At 39.3% G+C, this 24,377-nt stretch overlaps 2 protein-coding genes across 4 annotated transcripts; one reads left to right on the top strand and one right to left on the bottom strand.

The window, feature by feature from the left end:
• The first annotated feature begins 8,223 nt into the window (after nucleotides 1-8,223).
• Nucleotides 8,224-17,506, top strand: slc2a12 (solute carrier family 2 member 12). The gene is made up of 6 exons (XM_026143440.1): nucleotides 8,224-8,390; nucleotides 9,158-9,275; nucleotides 12,905-14,200; nucleotides 14,762-14,884; nucleotides 16,925-17,057; nucleotides 17,317-17,506. Exons 2-6 carry the CDS (start codon nucleotides 9,179-9,181, stop codon nucleotides 17,402-17,404), a joined length of 1,737 nt encoding a protein of 578 aa, XP_025999225.1. The 5' UTR covers nucleotides 8,224-8,390; nucleotides 9,158-9,178; the 3' UTR covers nucleotides 17,405-17,506.
• A 2,124-nt stretch (nucleotides 17,507-19,630) lies between these two features.
• Nucleotides 19,631-24,143, bottom strand: tbpl1 (TBP-like 1). Of its 3 annotated transcripts, none has more exons than XM_026143542.1 (8): nucleotides 24,064-24,143; nucleotides 23,361-23,460; nucleotides 22,863-23,108; nucleotides 22,682-22,764; nucleotides 21,536-21,599; nucleotides 21,124-21,227; nucleotides 20,511-20,605; nucleotides 19,631-20,135 (listed from the first exon to the last, which is right to left on the bottom strand). In XM_026143542.1, the coding sequence occupies exons 3-8, from the start codon at nucleotides 22,995-22,997 to the stop codon at nucleotides 20,053-20,055; spliced, it is 564 nt and encodes a 187-aa protein (XP_025999327.1). In that variant the 5' UTR covers nucleotides 22,998-23,108; nucleotides 23,361-23,460; nucleotides 24,064-24,143; the 3' UTR covers nucleotides 19,631-20,052. The 3 variants fall into 3 exon arrangements, with proteins under 3 accessions (XP_025999327.1, XP_025999328.1, XP_025999325.1); XM_026143543.1 differs by having other exon boundaries at nucleotides 24,078-24,142; XM_026143540.1 differs by having other exon boundaries at nucleotides 23,992-24,124.
• Nucleotides 24,144-24,377: the final 234 nt, after the last annotated feature.

Raw genomic sequence — 24,377 nt, forward strand, 5'->3', positions numbered from 1 at the left:
ATCAAGCGTCACTGAGAAGTTCTTATCTTTATATATAAAGTCTCTCCTTTCTGTCTTCCTACATGTTTCTACATCTCTGAGTGAAGTTATCGCGCACTCTTTTCTCTCCCTGTGAAATACAGCAGCTGGACCTTTAGTTACCAACACACCGTGAGGCAGAATGCACACAGACAGTTTGTGTGTTTGCTGATGTTTGTTGAGCTGATAGAAACATCTGAATCTGAAGTGCCACGACCACAACTTATGGACACCTGGACCTCTTCAGGGCCTACTTTAACCCCCGAGTATAAACGCTATAAATGATACCGTTTAACCTAACGTAACAAGCCTGTTAAAGAAGCAGAAGGTACAGATATCTGTTTAAAAATGTAGGAAATAAAAGTAAAAAGTTTTCAGAAAAATAAATACTCAGTTAAAGTGCTGATACATCAAAATTCTACATAAGTACACCTCTGTAAGGGGGCTCAGAAATGTTTCCTGGTTGGTTTGTACCAACAGATTGCCATGTTGGCCTGAAATCTTACATGAACACATTTCAGAACCACATGATGTCTGCCTTTTTGGATGAAGCAGAATTAGACAATCCTGATTTGTCTTTTGCAAATGCTACTTTCCTAACAGGTTATCACACAAGCACATTTCTCTAAATCCCTTTAATCTCTGTGAAATACTCAGAATTCAATCCCCGTATACTATACGTGGCATTTGCAATTCATTCTTTTTTGTCTCATTCATTTGTTCTTCCTGCTGTATTGAGCTGACTGTGATGACGCTGCCTCTGCTGAAATAGCCATTGTCATGCACTGCCATCTGCTGGCTAAATTTCTGAGCTACAGGTGCCAACATCGTCTTTGTGGTTGATCAGACGATGCTTCATTATCACCTGGACAATGTTTTATCAGACAGAATGATGTCACAGCTATACAGAGAACTTCATTGAATTCAGCTTGTGCACTGGGAGCCAAACAAAAGGTAAGGACTGGAAGGATGACTTAAAAAAGTAACAAGAAAGTAGAGAGAAGGCTGAAGGAGGTCAAAACAATTAATTTATGACTGTAAAAACCTTTGTTATACAATACTGTGTAAACGTTTTAAGTAATCACTCATTCCTTTATATTTTGCTAGGGAAATATGGGAAATACATGCAGGAGTTTACTGAAACTTGCAAACATAAATGGCTCTGCTGGAGAGGCCATTGCATGAGTGATAGTGTTTCATTCTGTATTTGTCTATCCAGGTATGCTTTACTGTAGTGATGGGTTTGGGATCATTATCATGCTGAAAATGCATACTGTTTCTTTGGGACTTACTTTGTGTCTGTAAAATACTACTTTACGCCTGTCAAAGTGCATTATCATTTTTTCTTTGTGTATTCAGCTGAAGAAATTGGAACAAAACGTGTTTTTGCAACAGGCTGCAAGTAACAAACTTCCTAAAGATATAATTTAAAACAAACACAATACTGGTTCATCCCTTGAATTAAGTGATTTTTTTATTGCTCGACTGATTCAAAGGTCAGTGTTAACTGGCTTAAAAAACAAAGAAACAACAACAAAAAACATTCCTCTGAAAATAATTGGGCACAAGTACTGCATGAAAGACCTTCAGAAAGTCTGAATGTCAGGGTCCCTGTGCCTTCCCGGTCGGCTCAGTATGGCTACATATGTTTTTATTTTCATTTTTGTTCCTGCTCTCTCCCTTTCTCTCTTTCCCTCCTCCCTCTGCCTGGGCGGAGCTCACCTGTGGGCTCCCGCCCTTGGCCCACGCACCTGTGGCTCATCACCTGAGAGTGTTCCAGCTCCTTTATAAGATGGCAGCTCTGTGTTTCTCGTCGCTGGACCAACCCCTGTGTTACCTGAGTGATCGAGTGTGCGAGGAGTGGAGTAAGCCATGGTGTTTTCTGTGGAGTGTGAAGAGGAGCGTGAGGAGTGGACGGAGTGTGTGTGGACTTTCAGCGTCTTTCCCCATTTGTGTGTGGACCCACGGAGCCCGGCTTTCCCCTCACTTTTGTAAATAGATCACCTGGTGTTGCTGTAATAAAGACTCTTGTGTTTTCAAAACTTAGAGCCTGCGCGTGAGTCCGTTCAGTCCTGTTGTGACACTGAAGAACTATGGCTCAAGACCACTTTAAAAATTACAAGAAATTCTGGCCCCTTGGAAGCAAAATATAAATAAAATAAAGGGTGACTCGAGACTTTTGCACAGTATTATAGAAAAAAAATGAAGATTACAACCCATCCATAACCTCTGGTGTTTTAGCTTTCAGGGTAATGGTTAAATAATGTACAGGAAATGTGCTGATTGCTTATTTTTGTTTGAGATGTGTTTTAACTAAAAACATTTTTTCCTCTATTAAAATGAAACGTTTGGTTTCAATTGGCAGTCCTTAAGAAAGCTTACAAAAGCTCTGATGAAGGCCATCAGAGTTGGCCTTCCTGAGATGGAATTTCATGGAACACTCATGGGATGGAATTCTAGTCATTCTTATGACAGCTATTGCACAGTTACAATGCAGGTTTAAATGTTGCAACTGAAACTTATTCTTCACTTCAGCAACAAGCAGATACGCACACAGCTGAACTAGGATCCTTTCATAGAGCAGTTTCTTTAAAAAAAAAAGGTGAGTTTAGGGGAACTGCTTTATAATTACACTTAACTTCGATGCTGTAACATTGATAGCTGATGGTAGATATTTAAAGTGAGATTTTTGAGCTTGGAAATGTACTGTTTAACTTGAATAACTTATTTCTTTGTGGTATCTTTAAATCTCAGATGATGGGACAAGGAGATAGGGCCCATTCTCAGCCTAATGAGGATAAGAACTTGATCTGTTATTGCACAAAAGAAAAGTAATATAGTGTTGAAGTTTATTTTGATCAGCTGTGACTTTGTTAACTGATCTTTCACGTAGAGCAACCACATGAAACGGCTGAAGATGGTGACGGGGTAGAGAGGTACAACTTCATTGAAAGTCCTGTGTATCTGTTTATAGCCATTATACCACGTTCAGCTGCAAGACCGCTGCAGCTTCACAACAACAACAATGATGATCACATCGATCTGGAATTTTTCTTCAACGTTCATTTTGAAATTGATGACAACAACGCTGATGCTGAAAATGACCACAATAACAGCGATATTGAACATGACCACAATTATGGTGATAATCAAAATGCTGACAGCAGCAACAATGAAGAAGAACGCAATGAAGGTCATCAAGATGAAAATGCCCTTGCTGCTGCTGAAGCTGACTATGAAGTCAACCCGGATGCAGGAGAAGCAGAGGAGGATCTGCTTCCTAGAGGATTTAGGAGACGGTTTAGAGAGGAAGACAGTGAAGATGTGACAAGTCAAACATTTCCGCTGGCCTTTTGTTGTGGGCAGTCTGAGGTACACCTGTGCACTACTCATGATGTCAGATCAGCATCCTGATGTGGCACACCTGTGAGGTGGGATGGATTATCTCAATATAGCAGATGTGCCCACTACCACACATTTGGACTGATTTGTGACCACTGTTTGGGAGGGATGGTTATATTGTGTATCTGGAATGAATTTTAGGTCTCTACGTCCATCCCATGGGGAATGGGAGCAGTAACAAAGGTGTTGCGTTTATATTTTTGTTGAGTGTAGAATGTCATATGACTGAATACAACTGCACCACTCAATATAAACCAACAAACCAACAGAACGTCCACCATTTTCCTTCCATAACCTTTCTTAGCCCTAGAACACTATCGCCGGGTGATTTTCACCTGAGAAGATATATTTACATGATTTTCAATATGTTGCATTTGTCTGAGTGTCATGAGTCCTTGGGTAGCTTCAGCATTGTCTTTGACGTATTCGAAGGTGTTGGTGTTTCCCTACCCCAAAGCCCGCTTTTTCCTACAAACATGTGTTCAGGTGATTTTCACCCAGCAATAGTGGTGGAGGGTAAAGTAGGTTTTGGGTGGATTTCACTCTGTGATGGTGTTAGTGTATAAAACTTCACGTCCTGATCTTTAGCGTGCACGACATCCCTATCCCTGGCACTCTTGCAGCTGAGGCAGGACCAGTGGCAGCAGAAAGCAGTAGTCCCTTAGTGAGGTGTGCTGACTGTCTTGGACAGGAAGTGTATCCACACCATTACTACCCTGCGTGTATTGACTGCATGTAAGGAATTAAGGAAGTAAAAGTGGTCCTGGAATTTGCACGTTATCCTAATTTATTGCAGTGGTTATGAATACATATCACAAAAGTGTTATTTCCAAGGGAATTCATATGATGAAAAAAATATTTTAGGCAAATGTTCATTTTTACCCACCAAAAAGTGCATTTTTTTTTTGTTTCTCTCTCCTGCAGCTGTTTGCATGTCGAGGAAACTGTGCTTTCACCAGAGAAGTCTCAGATGTCCCAGGAATGGGTGGACCAAAGACCAACTTTCCAGTGTCATTAATTTTTTGATCAGGAATTTTTTGTTCTCGAATTCCTAATTTTTCAGTAATTTTGGAGCATTTGTTTTTGGAGCATGGCACAGCTGAAAATAAAAGAAGACCACTCTAATTTGTCATGTGTTGTCATATTTTGATATATTTTGACGCCAAGTGCTTTTTGTTAGGTATATTATATCGAGTAAAAATCACCTGGCATTAGTGATGGTGTTACTATTTATAGCAATAGTGTTCTAGGGTTAAAGGGCACAAATTGTACTAATTTGTTTTTAGTTTTATTTCAGGATCTTCTTGAATAGGTTTAACAATAACATGAGTAATAATACAACATTCATTATAAATACAGAGAGAATAGAATGCATGTGATAGACAGATATGATCTGTCTCCTGCTCACCCTGTTCATAAGAGTATTTAAGCCAGATGCCGGGTCCGTGGTTTTCCAGTTTCTATGTGAGTTGTATATGTTTTTGGGTTTTTTTTTTTCACATTTACAATGATATTTATAAAGGCTTTATAAATAAATCCTATCTTCAACATCTTCCTTGGATCCTCAAAGAGCTCAGTGCTGCCCCCAGGTGTCCCTTGGTAACATTTAATGAAGCCCCTCTAGCAACAAGGAAAGAATGGCCCTACTCTACATTTGATTCAAATTCAGTGGGTGTCACAGCACGACACACACAGCAGCCAACAGCAAAACATTTGGTGTTCTTAGTTGATGGCTGAGGCATTTTAGAGGTAGAGTTAGCAGAAGCAGTTGGAATGTATGTACAATGTACAATGTAATTGTAACACTAATAAACTCTAAGAGGTGTGTGAAAAGTGGCAGTATTTATTTAATAATAATATTAACACATTTTATCTTAAGCAGCTTTCAGAACACTGAAGGTCACCTTACACAGAACATAAAAAAGAAGAATAAAGAAAAAACTATCAATTCAATAGGACCTGTTTATAATATATTAAATCAATCAAGAACAGAGGATTCATCTGACAAATGAAACCAGGACGTTTTAGGACGATGCATTAAAATCAAATGTTTTTGAACCAAGTTTCCAGTTTGTCTCCTTCGCATTTCATTACTCTGTTGTTTACAGCCTCTGAAAGTTGATACTTTGGGCAAAATCACATGTCATATTTCTAAATCAGTTGATAAGATGTGTGAAGATGTTCTTGTGCAAGTGAGCAGTCAAAACAATTTGTGCACATGCGTCCGTGTTTAACCCTCCAAAAGATTATTGATGTGTTTTATACATTATTGATGCACGCTCGTACGCACTCCCTCATTAGTCACTGAATATAGCATCAACTTCAAGTAGCAGAACTTAACTCAGTAACTTTTCTTAAGCATCTAAAACACGGTTGCACTTTCTTGTACTTTTTTCTGTAATATTGTTCTTTCTTCCCTTCACTTATCAGGTAGCATGAAAAAACACTTTTTAGTGATTTCAGTCAAAGTACTGTCGAAGTCAAAGTATGTGACCAGTCTTTAAAATAGTATTGGATGCATGCTATCCATTCAACTACAACACTACATGACTTAAATAGACAAACAAACAGATTATAATGCAATCTATCATTTAGCTATTTAAGACAAGGGTCAGTCTTCTGTTTATTTTGTGCTTTTGCTATAACACCTTCTGTATGCTACATTATACAAATAGTATTTGAATATGTTTACACAACAACATGTACCTTTTGGCCTTTAGACTATCAATAGGTGCGCTTCCTGATTATTGCTGAGAGATAGATAGGGGCAATCGTGGCTCAAGAGTTGGCAGTTTGTCTTGTAATCGGAAGGTTGCCGGTTCGAGTCCCGGCTTGGACAGTCTCGGTCGTTGTGTCCTTGGGCAAGACACTTCACCCGTTGCCTACTGGTGGTGGTCAGAGGGCCCGGTGGTGCCTTTTGTCAGTGCGCCCCAGGGTGGCTGTGGCTACAATGTAGCTTGCCATCACCAGTGTGTGAATGGGTAAAGCGCTTCGGGGTCCTTAGGGACTAGTAAAGCGCTATACAAAATACAGGCCATTTACCAACAACTTAGGAATGAAATTAAAACAGGAGTCATAGTGATAGCAAAACACAATGAACCAAGCATAAATGACTAACATGAACATGAATCAAAACTAAAGGCCCATTAACATCAAACTCAAGCAGAAGAGAAACCAAACTCCAGAAAACTCACAACCCTCGGTCCAAGGCCATCACCTGATGTAACCGCAATGACAAAAGGGTCGGGTGAGATTAGATGTGCACAAAGTGTCCTGTTAAATTCTAAAAAGTATCAGGAGCCCAAAAGTTTACAGTTAGTGTTTAGTGTCACTTTTATTTTAGATTTACCTCACTGGTTTTGGTATAGCAGCATCTTCTTCAGCTTTTCATCACTTTTTCTGATTCAGTGCTGCCGAGCTGTTAGAAATGCAACCACACAGTGACCAAGAACTTAGACGTTAACATCAGGTTGTTTTTGTTGTAATGATGTATTTTCCTGTGCCAGAACTTCTCATATCCAAAATCTCAGTTTTTAATAAAGGCATAGTGCTGTAGTGAATCAAAAAAATCTGCTAGCATGAATGTTTAGTTTCGAATTGTAAATATAAAATAAGTAAATGTGTAATTGCCTTTACTGTCCTGCAATCTTAAAACAGAAATTATCTGTTAATTTACTGGAAAAAATGTACATCACTCTTTCAAAGCAGACCGACATACCCCAAGTTACCAATACAAGATGGCAGTACTGAACACCAACAACAGCAAACCTGTAAACTTTTTAATCTGTAATGCCACTGTTGTGCATTTTTGACTCACTAAAATAAGGCATACACAGAGACACGGATCAGGCTCTAACCATGAATCTGTCTAAAGTGCAAAAAACGGGGAAAAAAGTATTATGCTGTATTGCAAATGATAGCTGTATAATTCTACCTTTCTAGGAACCAAAACAGATCCTGTTTTTCCTGTTATTTTGTGGAAAGCACTAACTGGGGAGTGACAATGTCTGAATGTCTGGAATGTGGCATTTAAAAGTACAAAATATATGTTGTCCATCATATTTACCAAAGCCACCCCTGAGACAGATTGCAGTCTTCACAAGGCTGCTTCTGGTTCTCTGGCCTTATGTTTGACATTCCGGGGTTATATGATCAGATAACTGGTTAAATTAGGCACCTCGGGAAATGAGACGGTAGATTCTTTATAACAAATATCCCCCTTTTCAATAGAGGATATGAAAAGTCCAGTATTTGCTGACTCAAATATTGTCATAGCTTATGAGCGCAGGCATGTGTGCACACCTTTGGCAAACTTCTAAGAGGATCAGATGATGTGTTTCAAAAAAAGGTCAGACTGGATCATATAGGTCGGACCATCTAAATACATATCAGTGAAAGTAGGCCAAGCACAAACAGAGCTCCCCAGGCATGTTAGGCCACATTCTGTCATCTGTGAAGAGCGGCAGGTGTGACTGAAGCAGTCGAAGAAAAAGGGCATGGGAAACTCAGTAAACAGCAGGTGGCCGGACTGCTTGTTGTCACATGCATCCAGTGCCTTTATGAGTGACTGAGCATTATTGATACAGGTGCATTTTTTTATAGCCTGCTTTATATTAGGAATCACAGCTGAAACCACTACATCATATTTGTCTGTGATTACAGCTGGAAGTCATATCAAAGAAAGATCAGAAACTCGGGTGTGCATTATTCATTAGGAGGGGCACGTGGAGATACACTTTGGTCCAATAAGAGGTCACGATAGGAGGTCCAAGGCTAAGGAGAGTTTTCTATTGGTAGTGCGGGAATAAGTGTGCGGGGTTATGCAAATACTTGAGCAAAAACAAGCCGAGAGCGTGCAGTAACACGAGCGAAAGAGGAGTCCGGGGAACTCTGGAAGTGTGGACACGAGAACGAATGGACCGACAGACTCGGGCGTAGGCCAACAGCAGAAAGAAAGCCTGTGGCACCAGGTAGGAATAATGTCACTGCACTCGGCTGTCATTACAACCTAAATGTGTGCTCTAAGAAACTTTTAGGTAGCAAAAACGGTTTGTTTGCACATAAACACACCCGTATTTGAGCGCCGTGGGCTTTTGCACTAAAGACGTCTGTGATTCCTGGTACTCAGTGCTGTCTAGCCTCTACAGAAGTGCACTGCAAGGGTTTAGCTCAACTCTTGTATATTATATAGGCAGAAAAACACGCGATCGTGGACTTTGTCTGTAGTATCACTAATTATAACAGTGATCTGTTGCAACATTGAAGTAGCATTGATCACAGTGCAGTATCTGGTCACAGGTAAAGGAGAGAGCACAGTTTCTATAGCTATTTCCAGAGATTTTCAAAAAACACGTGCAACACTTTCAGCTTTAAACAACTATATGCCACACAGTCGTCAGCTCTTTACAGATCCAGCTGCAGCTGTCCGTGGTGAGCTTCACACAGCTGGTTTGTATGACAGGGAAACCTGGGTGCGCCCAGCCAGAGCCACAAAGAGGCATCAGCTGATTCTTCACCTGTGACTGGGGATCATGTTTGATGATTAATTATGTTTTTCTGTCTGGATCTGTTCATGTTACTGTATAATAAATATTTTATAATGATGCCTGGGATGTTGATGTGAATTAGAATTTCATGTATCTGTCCTTGTGCAACATGAATAATATCTGCTGTATTTTTTCTTGCCTTTGCACAATGATTTGTTTGTTTAAATACGCTGGTGTGTACTTGTTTGTAGGTCTATTGTTAGTGGCGGTTAATGATGGAGTCCAGCAGCGAAACCAAGAGGATGACCTCTTACCTCCCAAGCAAACCCTCAGCTGAGAACCAAAAGCTGACCTCACCCAGAGAACCAGGTATGAACAGCCACTGATGTTGTCTTTTATCAGGTTTAAAAGTGTGCATGTGCATGTTCCGTTTAGAGCTTATATCTTACGTCATTTAAAAGACTAAATAGGGTTTAAAAAAAGGGGGATTCTCTGCTGAACATTGCTAAACACTTAAATCCCTAAGAATGCATATAGTGAAAGTCAGTGTTGGCTGTCCCTTAGAGAAAGAAGATGTAGATGATTGCTCAAGGAATACTGTCTAGATGTGGAACTGAGATGTAATAATTTGGCTCAACATCTGGAAAACTCTGCAAACCTGCTTCTTAGAATGGATACATGAATCCTATGATTATTAAGCTGGAGCAAAAGAAAGGCATTTGCTGCATGAGCAACTTCTTCACATTAGCTGTTGCTCAAACACTCATTTATGATTAAGCCAAAACATGTTTATGACAGCTTTTTATGCTTGAGTCCTGGTCATGCTGACCTTGGTTGCACAATAGCAAAAACGTTGCACGGGCTCTTCACAAGTATCCATCCATAATGTTAAAAACATAACCCAGTCAGCTTCATATGTGACTAAACTACACGCTAGAAATATAAGTCACTAAACTGAGATATATTGATTCTCCAAGTAATAATTTGCATCAATCAGGAGCTAGGTTTAGCTCAGCATCCAGATAACCTGACAAACCCGCTTCTTAGAATAGTTTAATGAATTGCAGGATTACGGAGCTGAGCTTCTCGAACAGTGATTTATGATTAAGCCAAAAGGTGCTGATGTCTGATTTCTTGTGTCTCAGTCACGACGTATTTATGTGCCAAAAATGTGACACAAATTCTTCACATAATGCACACCCACTGTTTGGAAAAACATCAGTCACCTTGCTATTTGCCTTCACTACATGTTGGAAAGAGTGCATTTTATGATAATCAGATACTGAAGTGTGGTACTGCCAGGCTTACACTTGACCTGGATGCAGAAGCAAACACTTTGCTTTCACTGCACTGGCTCTGCTGTACATGGACTTCATTGGTAGTCAGATAAGGACAGCTAACAGGTCACGGTAGGCCAAAAAACATTTCCCAGTGGTGGACCCTCCAGCCACAGTAAACGTGTGTTTGTGCGTCTAAGGTAGGCTAGCACATGGTTGGAAATAAACAATTCCTTGTTTCAAATTAAAAAAAAGTGGGGTTGTTCTCTAGAACAGTATTAGCAAGTGCGCCAGTGTGAATTTTGAGTTAAGGTATCACAGGCTGTGACATGCTAACAAATGACATAAAATCCTATTATTAGACAACCATTTAATGGAAATGACTGATATGAGGCTGAGTGCTGGGGTTGCAGCTGAACTGTCAAAGCAAACTTCGTAGCATTTAATAGTTTGCAGCTGTGTTAGCTTTCCTTGAATCGTGTGTAATAAAATCATATGTAATCATATCTAATAAAAGCTCTCACTAGTGTGGTCGTTAGATACACATTTGTGTTTATAGCTTTAGAAAGTACAGTTAATAACAGGTGCAGGGATATTATCACCTAATGTAATATAACTAATGATGCATTATGTAAGATAATGCTAAAGTCATCTTCTTCCTCTTTCATCTGTAACAATAATCTATTAGTCAACGTGAAGCACTCCTAGCACATGTTCACAAACACACAGCCTTACCAGATTGCTTCATTCTTCTTCTGATCCTTGACCACTAATTCCACACAGTCAGCACTAATAAAGTGACTTCATGGTCGGGTGAACCTTCTGAGGACTCTTCGTAAACCCTGACTTGACTGAATATTTGTTACTTAAGAGTTTTTTTGTTGTGGAAGGTGAACGGACACAGTACCGCATTAGCTTACGCAATATCATCTACTGCCCCTCCACACTCTGTTTACCAAGTTCTTAATCCTGCATATGAGCTTGACAAGTTATAAACAAGAACATATTACAACACTCTGATTCTGATCCATACAGGTTGTTTGTATTACTGTTTAAATGTGAGGCACAACAAAGCAGTGTTAAGAAGATGGCATCCATTCTCGAATACAGTTATTTTTTTAAATCTAAATGTTTAACTATTTATTAGTTTGCAAGTAAACCTTTTTCAGATCAAACATGTCTAGGACATACTAGTTCAAGATGTTAATATTTCCTACTAGTCTTTGCAACAGGCCATAACCACCAAATAAAAAGGACCAGCGGTTGCTTGTAGCTGCTTAAGGGATATTATCAAGTATACATAAAATTCTCATGAGCCTTTGTTAAAGATACAGAGGTTAATCTGTTTAATCGAAAAATAATAATATTGTACTCACTAAGATATATAGGTAAGTTTATAATTATATATCCTAATTTTGTATAAATTATGAATTGATACATTTGCAAAAACTTAGAATTAATACATTAAAAATACACAGAAACAGTTTGTGGAAGCAGCCATGTCATTCCACCACACTGAATAAAGTGGTCGTCCCTTCTAATTGTGTTTTGGCAGGACAGCCTAACACGACTGCACCCCCGTCAACTGCTGGTTATTAGCATTAGTATCTCACGGTCCCTCTGGCAAACAGTTTGATTACATTCACACATCGTATGAGAGTTTATTTGCTAAGTGTCCGAATCCAACACTGTTACATTCACACTCACTACAACTGAACAGCAGTCAGAGACATTTGTTCTATTGTGGCCACCATAGCTAGGATGGTGGACTTGAATTGGGAGGGATAGGAAAACAGTTCAGTTGATTGCAGTCTACAGTCTACAGACATCTAGTGGTAAGATTTTACACACTGTAACTTTAATAAATGAAGCCACAGCACTGTGTCCTTGCATAAGAAAACATTAGATGGTATCAGATCACCTTAAGTGAGTTTTTAATCTTTTGAGGTAGTCAAATGCTATATAAAAACTTTTAATCTTATCCGGTTTACAGGCAGATACATGTGTTCTGGAAGCTGTTTTAGGAATTGGGTAACATGTTGTAAAAGCATTTTACCTGGGGCAGAGTCCGTTTTGTGGCCAATCAAATAAGGTTCAACCTGTTCCTCCATTCTAGACTAAATGGCTGTTTCTGGCGATGGCATGGGGGTGCAGTGATTAGCACCTGTGCAGGAAACATCTGGCTTTGTATGTTGAAATTCCAAAGTGATGTGTGTTAGTTTAGCTGATTTATTTCTAAGCTGACTGTAGGTATGAGTGTAAATGACTGTTAGCCTTGTCATGGATCCCACCTAGAATGAACAGGGATGATGTCGGGACACGTTACTAAGGCCAAAAAAGGCATTATTGACACATATTGTGACTTCATTCTTACATGCCATTTTCCCTGTTGAGCGGCATTGACTTGAGCCAGTCCAAATGTGGAACTTTGTCACAGAATGTGGGACAAGAGGACCTGGATACTCTAGACGCACCTCTTACCTTATGTAGCCCACAACCCTTTCTCTGTATTTCTCTGTATTACTGATAATGTTCGAAAAACACAACACAATAAAACTAGGCCCACTTGCTGGGTTAACCTACAATCTTGGTCTTGTTTTTTTGGGACAAAAAGTGAAGCTAGGAGATTGGAAACTTGCACTTGGCGCTTAATTCAGTATAGCTATCATCTTAAGATACATTCTCTCACTGTGTTCTCTGTATTTCTGTCCCTTTCTGCAGGCTGCAGCTGGCTGGTGGTGGTTGCAGCCATAGCGGCCTCTCTGAGCGGCCTGATGTTGGGCTATGAAATGGGGCTGACCTCTGGGGTCCTGCTGCAGCTGCGGGGCCTCCTCTCTCTCTCCTGCAGGGAACAGGAACTGCTGGTCAGCTCCCACCTGCTCGGTGCACTCCTCGTCTGCCTGGCCGGAGGAACATTTTTAGATCGCTACGGCCGACGCTGCTCTTTGCTCCTGAGTGCTGTTCTAGTAGTTGGCGGCACCGTTGTGCTCATCGCTGTGGCTTCTTTTGTTGCACTGACACTTGGCCGTGTAATTGTGGGCATGGGAACATCTCTTTCAGGGACAGCAGCTTGTTTGTACATTGCAGAGATCTCACCGAGGGAGAGGAGGGGTCTCCTGGTGACGCTGTACGAGTTGATGTTGGTTGTTGGTGTAATGCTGGGATTCGGCTGTAGTTACGCCTTTGCTACCGTACCTCATGGCTGGGTCTATACATTTGGACTAGTAATTCCTCCAGCACTCCTGCAAATAGGTGCGCTCATATTCCTCCCACCCAGTCCACGCTTCCTCGTTGCTCAGGGCAAAGTGGAGCGGGCGAAGAAAGTGTTGGCCAGAATGAGATGCGTAAGTAAGGAGCGTGTGGAAGTGGAGCTCAGGGATATCCAGGTTGGACTGAAAGAAGAATCAGAGCATAGCTTCTTGGAGCTTTTCAGTGCCAAAGCTAATCTGCGTTCACGGCTCCTAATAGGTGTGGCCTTAGTCTTCCTCCAGCAGGCTACTGGACAGCCCAACATCCTTTCCTATGCTTCGCCACTTCTCCGCAGCGTTGGCTTCAACAGTGATGCTGCAGCAACCCTGGCCTCCACGGGGTTCGGAGTCGTAAAAGTAGTTGGTACCATCCCTGCCGTGTTGCTGGTCGACCGATTGGGACCCAAGAGCTTTTTGTGTGTGGGTGCTGTCGCTATGGGATTGTCGCTGGCTGCCCTTGGTACATTGACTCTACAAAGTCACACTCACCTCACAAGCCTGTGCAATAGCCAAAGCCCTCTAAACAACACGCATATGCCATGGGATTTAAACGAAACCTTCACAGACTTTGAGAATAGTGGCACTTTGTCTACCCACCTGGAAAACCAGTGGAACACTGAACAGGTGCAGGGGCTCAAAACAGAGAATGATGCAGTGTGGGAATCAGTAGGAAGAAGGACTCTTGTTGAAGTGTCTTCCTCACTGAAGTGGGCGTCATTGATCAGCCTGCTGGTGTATGTGGCAGCCTTCTCAATTAGTCTTGGACCAAGTAAGTACCCGTACATTATGGTTCACATACACATGCAGTGTCTCTGTATTTATCTAGAGACTGGATATATAAGAGGGACATTGCTTCTGAGTCTGAAAAGTGAAGCTAACTCATTTGCTTCAAACATGCATTTTTTCTAATGGACAACTTCCGTGGTTGCAAAAACCACTTCCTGTTATTTAGAAGTGTATGGAAAGTTAATCCAATGTTTTCGGCATTGGTAAAAACACTTTCCTGGGCTCAAGTCAAGTTTTTCCTCTTATTAAAGTTTGAATTAATGAATGATCATGACATCTGGTTTCAAAAATCTGAGATGGAAAGCAAATATAGTCAGCTTATGGTAAGACAGTGAGATTTCATTAACTCTCATTAACCTTAAATGGTTAAGGGAATGGTTATACACAGTCTTCCATGTGTGAGCATTTTGCTACACTTACATTTTTTGGCATCCAGCAGCAGGGCATTCCTTCCCAGTGTTAATCCTTGTAGTGCTATATAAATAAAACGAGTTAGACTGAGTTTCTTATACCCCTCTTTTTTTTGTCCTTTATCTCTTTTTAGTGGTGTACGTCGTTCTCAGTGAGATCTTTCCGATGGGAGTCAGAGGTAGAGCTGTATCGGTGGTGTCAGCTGTAAACTGGGCCACAAATCTGCTGATCTCCATGACCTTCCTCACCATCACGGGTGAGTACTTTATTACTTATAATTTATAAATTGTAGGTTCTAGCTAGTTGTGGTATGTGCTATACTTACAGCAGCTATACTTACACGACACCAACTCTCTGCCACCTACAATGCCGCATTGAGATCCTTTCCCTGGTGCCTCAACCCCCACTCACATCTTACATCAGGTGATCTCATTGGGTCTCACAATGGTTTCACCTAAAACCTCTGGTGATATTGAGCCATGCCTTTTTTCATACCTTGCCTCATGTGGTGAGACACATGATCAATCAACAAACCAAACAGAAATTTCCAGCTGGGTTTAAATACCTGGGACTCTCAACCATTTGGTTTTAGAACTGAACAAGTTTCTTGGATGAGAAGTGAAACATCTTTAAGAAACTTAAAGACTTGAACTTAAAGTCGAATCGCTTTCTTTTCCAAGCTCCTTAGACTACCATGGCCTGAACGACTGAGAGCCTACACTGACATGTATTTGCACCAGACATGTTTAAACTAGTGCAAGAATTCACAGAAACTCTGTAAAAATTAACACAGAGTTTCTGTTTGACAAGTGATAATCATTTTAAAAAACACATTTTTACAATTTTACTATCCTCCAACAGAACTGCCAAGATCAAGCCCAAGACCACACCTAACCCAATTAGTTAGTGTTCACATTTTGGCATCTCTTTATTTTAGCACCTGGTTGGCATTGTTTGCCAAACATTTGCCTATATAGTGGACCTAAACTAGGTTATGCAGCTATATTTTAAATGTTACTTTATTAGTAACATGTAAAAATGAAAATACATAGTCGTCATACAGAAAGAGACAGGGTAAACCCTAGACAAATTCTCATTATGTCAGAAAACAGACAAACCCAGACTTTTATATTCATACTTGTGACTAATTTGACTTTAAATCGTTAATCTTGTGGAAAGAAACAGAAGCGTCCAGAGGTTTTTAAATAAGAAACCTTACTATGAGCGTTACCAGTGCATCGCTGTGTTGCCCAAATGTCAAAAATGAGAAAAGTTCAAAGCAATTGCAGACCTGTTGCTCTGGTTTCCTAAAATGCCAAATGTTTGTGTGTATCTTTTATGATTGACAAGTCTGGACTGCAAGAAAGAAGCCAGTTTAGCTCCTGGACTCTTTTACTTTTTAGTCATACTATTGTAACAATGCGGTATGTGTATGTGTTGACATTGTCTTTTTTAAGTAAGCATAGCATTTAAATACTGCTCCCTGTCATATGTAGGGTGGCTACACAAACAAAGCTCAAAGCAGTCCTACCATTCATGCTAAAGGGCAAGTTCCAAACTGTATAATTACTGCTGCAACATGCAAATTAGGGACCTTTTGTCTCCTTATGTAAGTCAGTCTGTAAGTCTGACAGGTAAATATTTAATTAAAAAAAGGGAACACTCAGAGGTGTAGTAGCGCTATTTAGTGTGTGACAAGTAGTGTTGCTATGGTAACACAAACAGTCAAACATTTTTGCTTAATCAGCTGAGTTACTGCGCTATACTGTTTGAAGATTTTTGTTTAAGCGTGGTTTGGCAATGGCTTGCTGAAATAAGCAAGAACTTCCTTGAAGTAGATGTTGACCAGATGGCAACATCTGATGTCCTTGTATACATTGCTCAGCTATAATCCATTCAAAGATGTGCAAGTTATGCATGTCATATATTGTAGTGCACTCATATGGTCTTACAAATTCCTGAACTCATGGTGCAAATTTCAGTTTTTGCTTTTAATACGCTGCTGCCTGAACATTGTGGGCAATCATGGAACTTAATTGTTATCCCAGGTTTCATAGTAAGATAGTGGTATATAGCTTGGACGTGTTGTTGGTCTATTGAAGGAAAATGAACATGCGTATAAAATTCATCAGTATCAACATTTGGACTTTTTAAATTAAATTTGGATGATTTGCAAATCATTTCTTATTTATTTTATTTTTTTACATAATGTCTCAATTTTTTGGGAAACGGGGTTGCTTATGCAGCAAGTATGGTATTGCATTATATTAATTGTTTCGTTTTTTGTTTTTTAAAGAAAACATCGGTGTGCCCACTGTTATGTTCCTGTACTCCACCATGAGCTTTGTTCTGCTGGTATTCGTCGTCCTCTTTGTCCCTGACACCAAAGGTCGCACACTGGAGGAGATCTCAAAAGAGCTAGCTAAGAAGTGAGTGGTAACACTTCCTAGCTAAATTTACCCTTTACCCTTCATTTTAATTTTCATATTTATTTCCTATCCTATTCAGTCTTTTTTTCTTTAGGTCACGAGCAGTCTAAGCATTTCACTGCATATCGTACTGTGTATGACTGTGTATGTGACAAATAGAATTTGAATTTGAACATTCGACGTCTATGCCATCAACATCTAGTAAACTGGTTTGTGAAAGTGATTTTTACCTTCTGTTTCTCCCCTCCCTGTTTAACAGGAAGACTTTTAAGGTGAGAATTTCCAGGCCGGTTCAGCCTCAAGAGAGCCTGATCAGGGACAGCAAACCTACACAACAACTGTCCTGAGAGTCAAGAGCAACGATCAAGACAATATACAATCAAAAATATCCATATATCTAGAATAATCCTTTAATTGTCCCACAAGGGGAAATTTGGTTGTAACAGCAGCCAAAAAGACACATATACAAACAAACAGTACACAGGACACGGAACAGAAACATACACAATTTTTCTTACATATTTACATTAAGGACAATGGTTATTATAAACAGAGTACTGTACAGTTATTAAATTAAATAAAAATAACTACAGGTAAGAGGCAAACCAGGTTGTAGTGCGAATTGGTTAATTAACTTATTGCAGTTACAGCGCAGATGTAAACATCTATGTTTGTTGGGAGCAGTTCTGATTGTACAGTCTGACAGCTGCAGGGAGGAAGGACCTGCGGAAACGCTCCTTCATGCATCTAGGATGCAGCAGTCTGTCACTGAAGGAGCCTGCAGTTCAGCAACAATCATCTCATCTACGTCGCTATATTGGCTGTAGTTACAGCTGTTTCTTGATGATGATGATGCCCACATGTGATCCCATCATGGAGCCTTTGATTTTTTTTAAATGAGCATAGCTAGTATTATATTCTAGTATTAATTGCTATATTCAAGAAAAAGCAAATCTTTTTCTCAGATTTCCATCAGTTTTTACATTTTTTTTTCTCCGTTTTGAGTAAAAAAAAAAAATTCATCTAGCAAATCTGGCATTATATTAACTAAAATCAAACACCAATAGCCCAAACTGGTACTCGTTCTTTGGAGGAGGGCAAGCTTATTCCTAAGCACAGTGTCATTTTATTGGTGCCCATTGTTATATTTAACATGGTACACAAGGGCCAAACCAGTCATACCAGTTATGTTAGTGGATGTGTTCAAAACCCACATGAAATATGGAAGGAATTGTTTGTCTCCTCATTTGCATTTTATGGGAACACGCAGCTAGCTGTGTAAGACCGGCTACTGAATGTTTAAAAAGAATCGGCGAAAAAAAGCAAATCACGAGGTTCAGGAGCCATGTTTGGCATGAATTGTGATTTAGACCGATTCCTTCTTTTATTTTTTATTAGTACGATGCTGTAATGAGTTTAAGAATACAAATTCTATAGCGGATGCCCTATGCACGAGTAAAACATTTACATTTTATAACCTGTACTTTGACTTACATCACCTTTTAAATGTTGCAATGTGTGTTTGCAAAGCCTGACATGGAAATCTCAGTCGTTAATGACAGTATGGAAGACATTCTAGGGAAAAAAAAAACAAAAAAACAAATCAACTGGGAAGTGCCTTCTCCACATGTACTCGGGATATGTTCACACACACAAAAACAATGTCATGCAAAGGGAAGCAAACACACCACACAGTAGTCCACTGGTTGCCTGTTCACTTTTATTTTTTTTTTATACAAAATACAAAAATCCAAGTGCCACAATTTTTCAGTTGACACTAGTTCAAAAAGTACTCCATCATACACACATTTAAACAGCATGTCTAAGCTTTTAATCAACATTTTTTCTATCAGATGCATTTATATACATACATACATGTTGCCTTTATGCCTGTCCGAACACTCATGGTTGCCTCAAGAATTCACATGAATGTATTACGAAACCTTTTCGACAAGTGTTAGTGCTGCCATACAACTTTGTACGACTCCACAGAGTGGCTGCTTTTGTAATTATGAGTCAGTTACTTTTTCATGTTATGTTTTTGCTACTTTGTGTGTGTGTGTGTGTGTATACTGGCAATTGTGGACAGTGTTTTAATGATTTCTTAGTCCTCTGCTAATAAAAAAATCTCCTCAATATTGTCTAACAAGTGGTTGTGTTCAATGAACAGCTTAACTCGTCACTTGAAAACTGAAAATATTCTTAACCTTTGAGAAGTGTTCAACATGTCAAAACATTAAAATACATCAAGCATATTTGCAAAATGTTCTTAAAACTATTAAGAAACAACAAGAAATGAAATGTGCCTTATTGTGAACAAAAGGAAGTAAATTTGAGGTGTGTTTAAGTTGTAAGTGGATGTGTTTCTGCATATCGGCCTGCTCTTACATTGTGTACACTGATAATATTCCACTTCTCTGTCTGCTGTTTTTCTCCTTTAGCAATAACACGGGTAATACAGAGTACCTGTGCAGGACTTTTACAAACCTTGGACGGCGATATATATATATATATATATATATATATATATATATATATATATATATATATATATATATATATATATATATATATATATATATATATATATATATATAGCCAAATCTTAAATAGTTTCAAAATGGTCTTTAACTGTCCATGCAGAGACATCCAAAAGCAAATACGCTACAGCAAATAACTTCCTGCCTCTTCACTGTCAGGTGAGGAGGACGGGTGCCTGCTGAAGGATATTAAGTTTGGAAGACATTTGCAGGTTTAGGCTGTTAAAATCACAAGATCCCAACAACTCCACAACAACGTTAAAATTTTGTAAAAAATAACGAGGACATTTTAGGACGTTACAAGTGTGGTATTCCAAGCCCAGCCTATGAATGAGTTCAGACGTTTGTGGCTGTTGCCACATAGTGATGAAACCAAAGCAAGCAATTCCAAGGATAAGGTGCTTCTTCGTCCGTTTTGAGTACTCAATAGCTCGAGTCCTTAGTCTTGTATCGTTTCATTTGCAGCGGGGTTTCTGACACTCAAACAGTAGCGGGTAGACTTGCTCCACTGCTGTGGCCACGTTCTGGACATTTGGTCCTAAGCCATCCAGTGATGGTGTGAAAGCAGAAAAAGATCAGCAAAAATATATCAGGACAAAGAAAAAACAACAGAACTGGAATAGAAGCTTTAAAAAAAAAAAAAAGGAAAAAAAAGACTGCCTTGGGTTTCAACTTTAGCCTGATAAACAGTGCACCACACGAAAGGAAGCACAAAAAACAATTTCGCTTGAGTAAAATTCTTGGAGGAATTGGGTTATTTACAAACCGCTTTCCTCATTGAAACAAGTTATAAAATGCTTTCATTTTACATGACCTCAATCCCTTAAGCCAATGTGCCTTCTTAGTTGTACATAAAAAGGGGTAAGATACTTAATGTGTCTGTGTGTGTTGAGCCTCGTAAGGAGTGAGATACCTGTAACTGTGAGGCTGCCAGTTGAGAACACTTGTATAGTCGCCTTTAGATTTTTGATCCTGTATGTAGCAGCTGGGTGGAGCTCAGGTTCATAACTGTAGATGGTAAAAAGTTTTTAGTACATGTGTGCACATCGGCAAAGTTATACCTACAGCTTTGTGAGTAACGGACTTGATGCATGTTTAGATGCCAGCCTATATTCTGTCAGATAGCATGTACAACAGTAATCCAAATCCAACAACTAGAGTACACACACACATACTTCTTCAGCCTGCTTGCTCCACTGTAGTGTCAGGTACATGCACTCAATGCGGTGAGGTTTACTCTAACCACTAGAGGTCATCCTCCACTAGCAAACATTAAACTTTTATTCCCCGTTCACTTTGCACATTATTGCTGCTCATGTCAGGACTTGAAATCACAGTTGTCACTATTTTCTTTCAATATGGTATCACACCATGAAGCTAACAACCCAAAGAAAACAGCAGAAAGCAATAAGACTGTAGATAAACATATGCTACAGCTTGATCAGGATAGTTATAATGACGATGACAATGATGGCATTGATTTTAATTAATGTTGCAACAGTTGTGACTTAGCAGCACTGCATTACCTGGCAATGGGTCGGTTATTCTTCGTGAAGTTTATAAGATTGACTGCAAATGGCATGGAGCACACTGCCAGCACATTCACAACTTTGAAGGCTGAAAACCTCACCTGAACAGACAGCATAAACATATGAGACACAAAATACACGCATTTATGAGTTTACACTTCTTTTTATTTTAGGTCCAATAATTAAAGGAGAAATCCAGTTTAGGTCTTATGGCCTTAATGTAGATAACTGCAGTTTCAGGTAGTTTGAGCTTTGTGACACTGTGCGTTACCCTGCTAGTAACAACCATCAGAAGATGGGGACTCTGTGGTCTTAATAGTTGGGACAACGTTCAGGTAGGCTGAGTTTAAACAAATAACAGATTGACTGTGTATTTCCATGCAAAACCAGCTGCTGTGATTATTCTTACCTTGAAGCCTAGTTTCTGCAGACAGCGTGCTAACCTGCGAGCACCGAGCTTTGCCTCATCCTCACTTTAAAAAAAAAAAAAAAAAGAAGGAAGAGAAAAGAACGGATAAATGGCAGCATAACTCAGTGAAATGAATTCCTTGGTATACAAACCATAATCAGAAACTAACATCTTTTTGAGTAATTAAGTAATACTTACAATCCAAACCTCTAAACTGGGCTAATACAGATGAGGGCAGAAGTATTATTCATGCACATTCTAGTTTTACTTGGGCTGCTTATATTATTTGACTTTGCACAGAGAAATAAAAATATTTGACAAAAACTACCAGGGTTAAAATCATTAGCCTCCCGACGCCAATTTTCAATTGCGTGGATGCTGCTGGATAACAGTCTCCAGTCATTAATTGGAGTTTTCAGTCCTTAATCTGACCAAAAAATTCACTTTAAGTATGTATAATCCTTCTCCAGGTTGTTCTTAGCATGTTTCAGTTTGCCCTAAGATGTCTCTTCTGCAGAAGTAGAGCTTTTCTTGGTCTGTATCCTAGTGAGTGTCTTCTTTGTTACCACAATTCTTGACTTGGCTAAGTCAGTCACTAGTGTCTTTGGAGTTGGTCTTTAGACACATCTGTCACGACTTTTCTTTCCAGAGTGTTTGCAATCTTTTGCTTCCTACCTTTGCCACACTTGTGTAAGTACTCTGTGGCTCTATTTGAATTTCTTGATGATATCCAATGTGATAACTTTGTATATTCATTTCCTGCTTTGTGAGCATAAACAATTCTTTTTCTCAAGTCCGACCCGATTTCTTTTGAGTTTGGCATGATGCTTTCCCAAGTGACAGCTCAAACCCTTGTTGAAATTTCTACACTGCTGATAAATTGAAACATAGTTATACCAATTTAGTATTTAGTTTACTCTGTACTTTTAAATTAAATCAAAACTTTTAAATTTCATTCGGGGGACTAGTAATTCAGCTCTCATGTGAGAGAAATGCTAACTGCATTAGTTACATATGATAAGGGACGTAGCAGTACAGCCCCACAAATAAAGTAGCAAGACTTCTGAGGCCAAAAGAAGCAAATAATTTGACATTTAGTTAGGTATAGGTGTGTGTATCCATGTTGCATTATGAGTGTCAGTCTACCTTGTTGCTCCAGTGCAGATGATTTTCCCTGAAGACCAGATTGAAGCAGTTATCATTGGTTTACGAAGCTTCATCAGGACTTTCTGAGGACAAAAAAAGAGAAGTCACAATTTCATGTCTCAGTTCTAACTGTTGACATGAATGCAGCATTCTCTAGTTTCACCAATAACAATACACTTACCCCTACTTCTGGCTTATAGATGACATTTGTTCCTTCTAAGGCAATGGTGCGGAGGTTGAGGTGACACCGAGTCCGAAAGGTTGCCACCACATTGGTGATAATAATATCAAGTGCCTCATCATTGCTTGAATCCATGGGGAAGTGTGTGGTGCAGCAAGAGGACCACAGAGGTTTTTCTTCTCACTTATTCATGAAAAATGCCACCCCTCACCATTATTGCACCGATGGGAAAGGAGACAAGATGGGCTAAAAAAACAAACAAACAAAAAAAAGACCCAAATGAAGCCATTTTTCAAATATTTCTGAAATTTAAAATCAGAAATACTTCCAAGGGGCATTGCACTACACGAATGAATATGTATTCATTCATTAATAAAAATATGTATTGCGGTGCCTGCTCTATATCAGAATTTTGCAGATGTATTTTGTGTTTGCTGAATTCACGAGTCCAGTTAGTATGTTAGTGTAAGTAAAAATGCTAAGAAGATTGGTTATCACCTCAGTTGCACACCACCATCTAATTATCTCCTCGCCCGCAAGGTGTTCTCCTCCACTTGAAAGACTTGACTGTGTCTCAAAGCACGAATCACTCAGATATCTGCAAGAAAATATTATTTTGTCAATTATTATTCTTTTAGCTGAGCGTCCAGCTAATTTCCCGACAAAAACCGATACAGACTAACACGTTAGCTACTTTCTACTGCTACTAACAACCAAGAAAGTAACAGCAAAATATGACCCTCGACGTCAATAATTCGTTACTTATAGACACGTTTAATGTATAGACCGTTGCTTTGTATTATAAACTGCGTTATAGCTCATGCAACTGATAAGCTTGCTTGAGGAAATGTTGCTAGCTAATCGGCAACTAATTCAACATAACTACATGCACTGAGTCGGTGTTTGCGCTAATAACTGCACTAATATGGGATTGTAAGCAAAACAAAGAGGTAACGACATTTCGCAACTGCTCAGCTAGCTAATGTTGTGAAGAGGTCTTTCCGTTAGCTAGCAACAAAGAAGAGTACACAGGCAGCAATGAATGAAAAGTTGTCAGCTATGCTAACTAGCAGACTAGCTGTCTAAAGCAAGTTAATGGCTGGTGTTTGTATCTTAAGAATCCAGCTACCGCTTTCGCTTTTTCTGTGATGTTATTCCAAAACACAAATAAGGCGGATAATAGTAAAATTTGTGGACAAACCACTTCCTCCGCACACAAACAAGCAGTAACAAACACGACACCTTCCGCTTCTGTTTTACAAAATAAAGTCGCTCCTAGTGGGCGCTAAATTAACGTCAACTTCCGGATCGTAAAATAAAATATAATTTAATCAGAATCAGAATACTTTATTGATCCCTGGGGGAACTTCAAATGCCTATATATTTCTGTTGCGAAGTTGTACCTAGCTGCTTACATTTAAAAAAAATAAATAAATAAAAAATAAATATATATATATATATATAATACTAACACTGCAAAACAACTGTGCAGCAATAATACAGTTTTTTTTTGAA

The sequence above is a fragment of the Astatotilapia calliptera genome, chromosome 15 (assembly GCF_900246225.1).
Source record: "Astatotilapia calliptera chromosome 15, fAstCal1.2, whole genome shotgun sequence".
NCBI lineage: Eukaryota > Metazoa > Chordata > Actinopteri > Cichliformes > Cichlidae > Astatotilapia > Astatotilapia calliptera.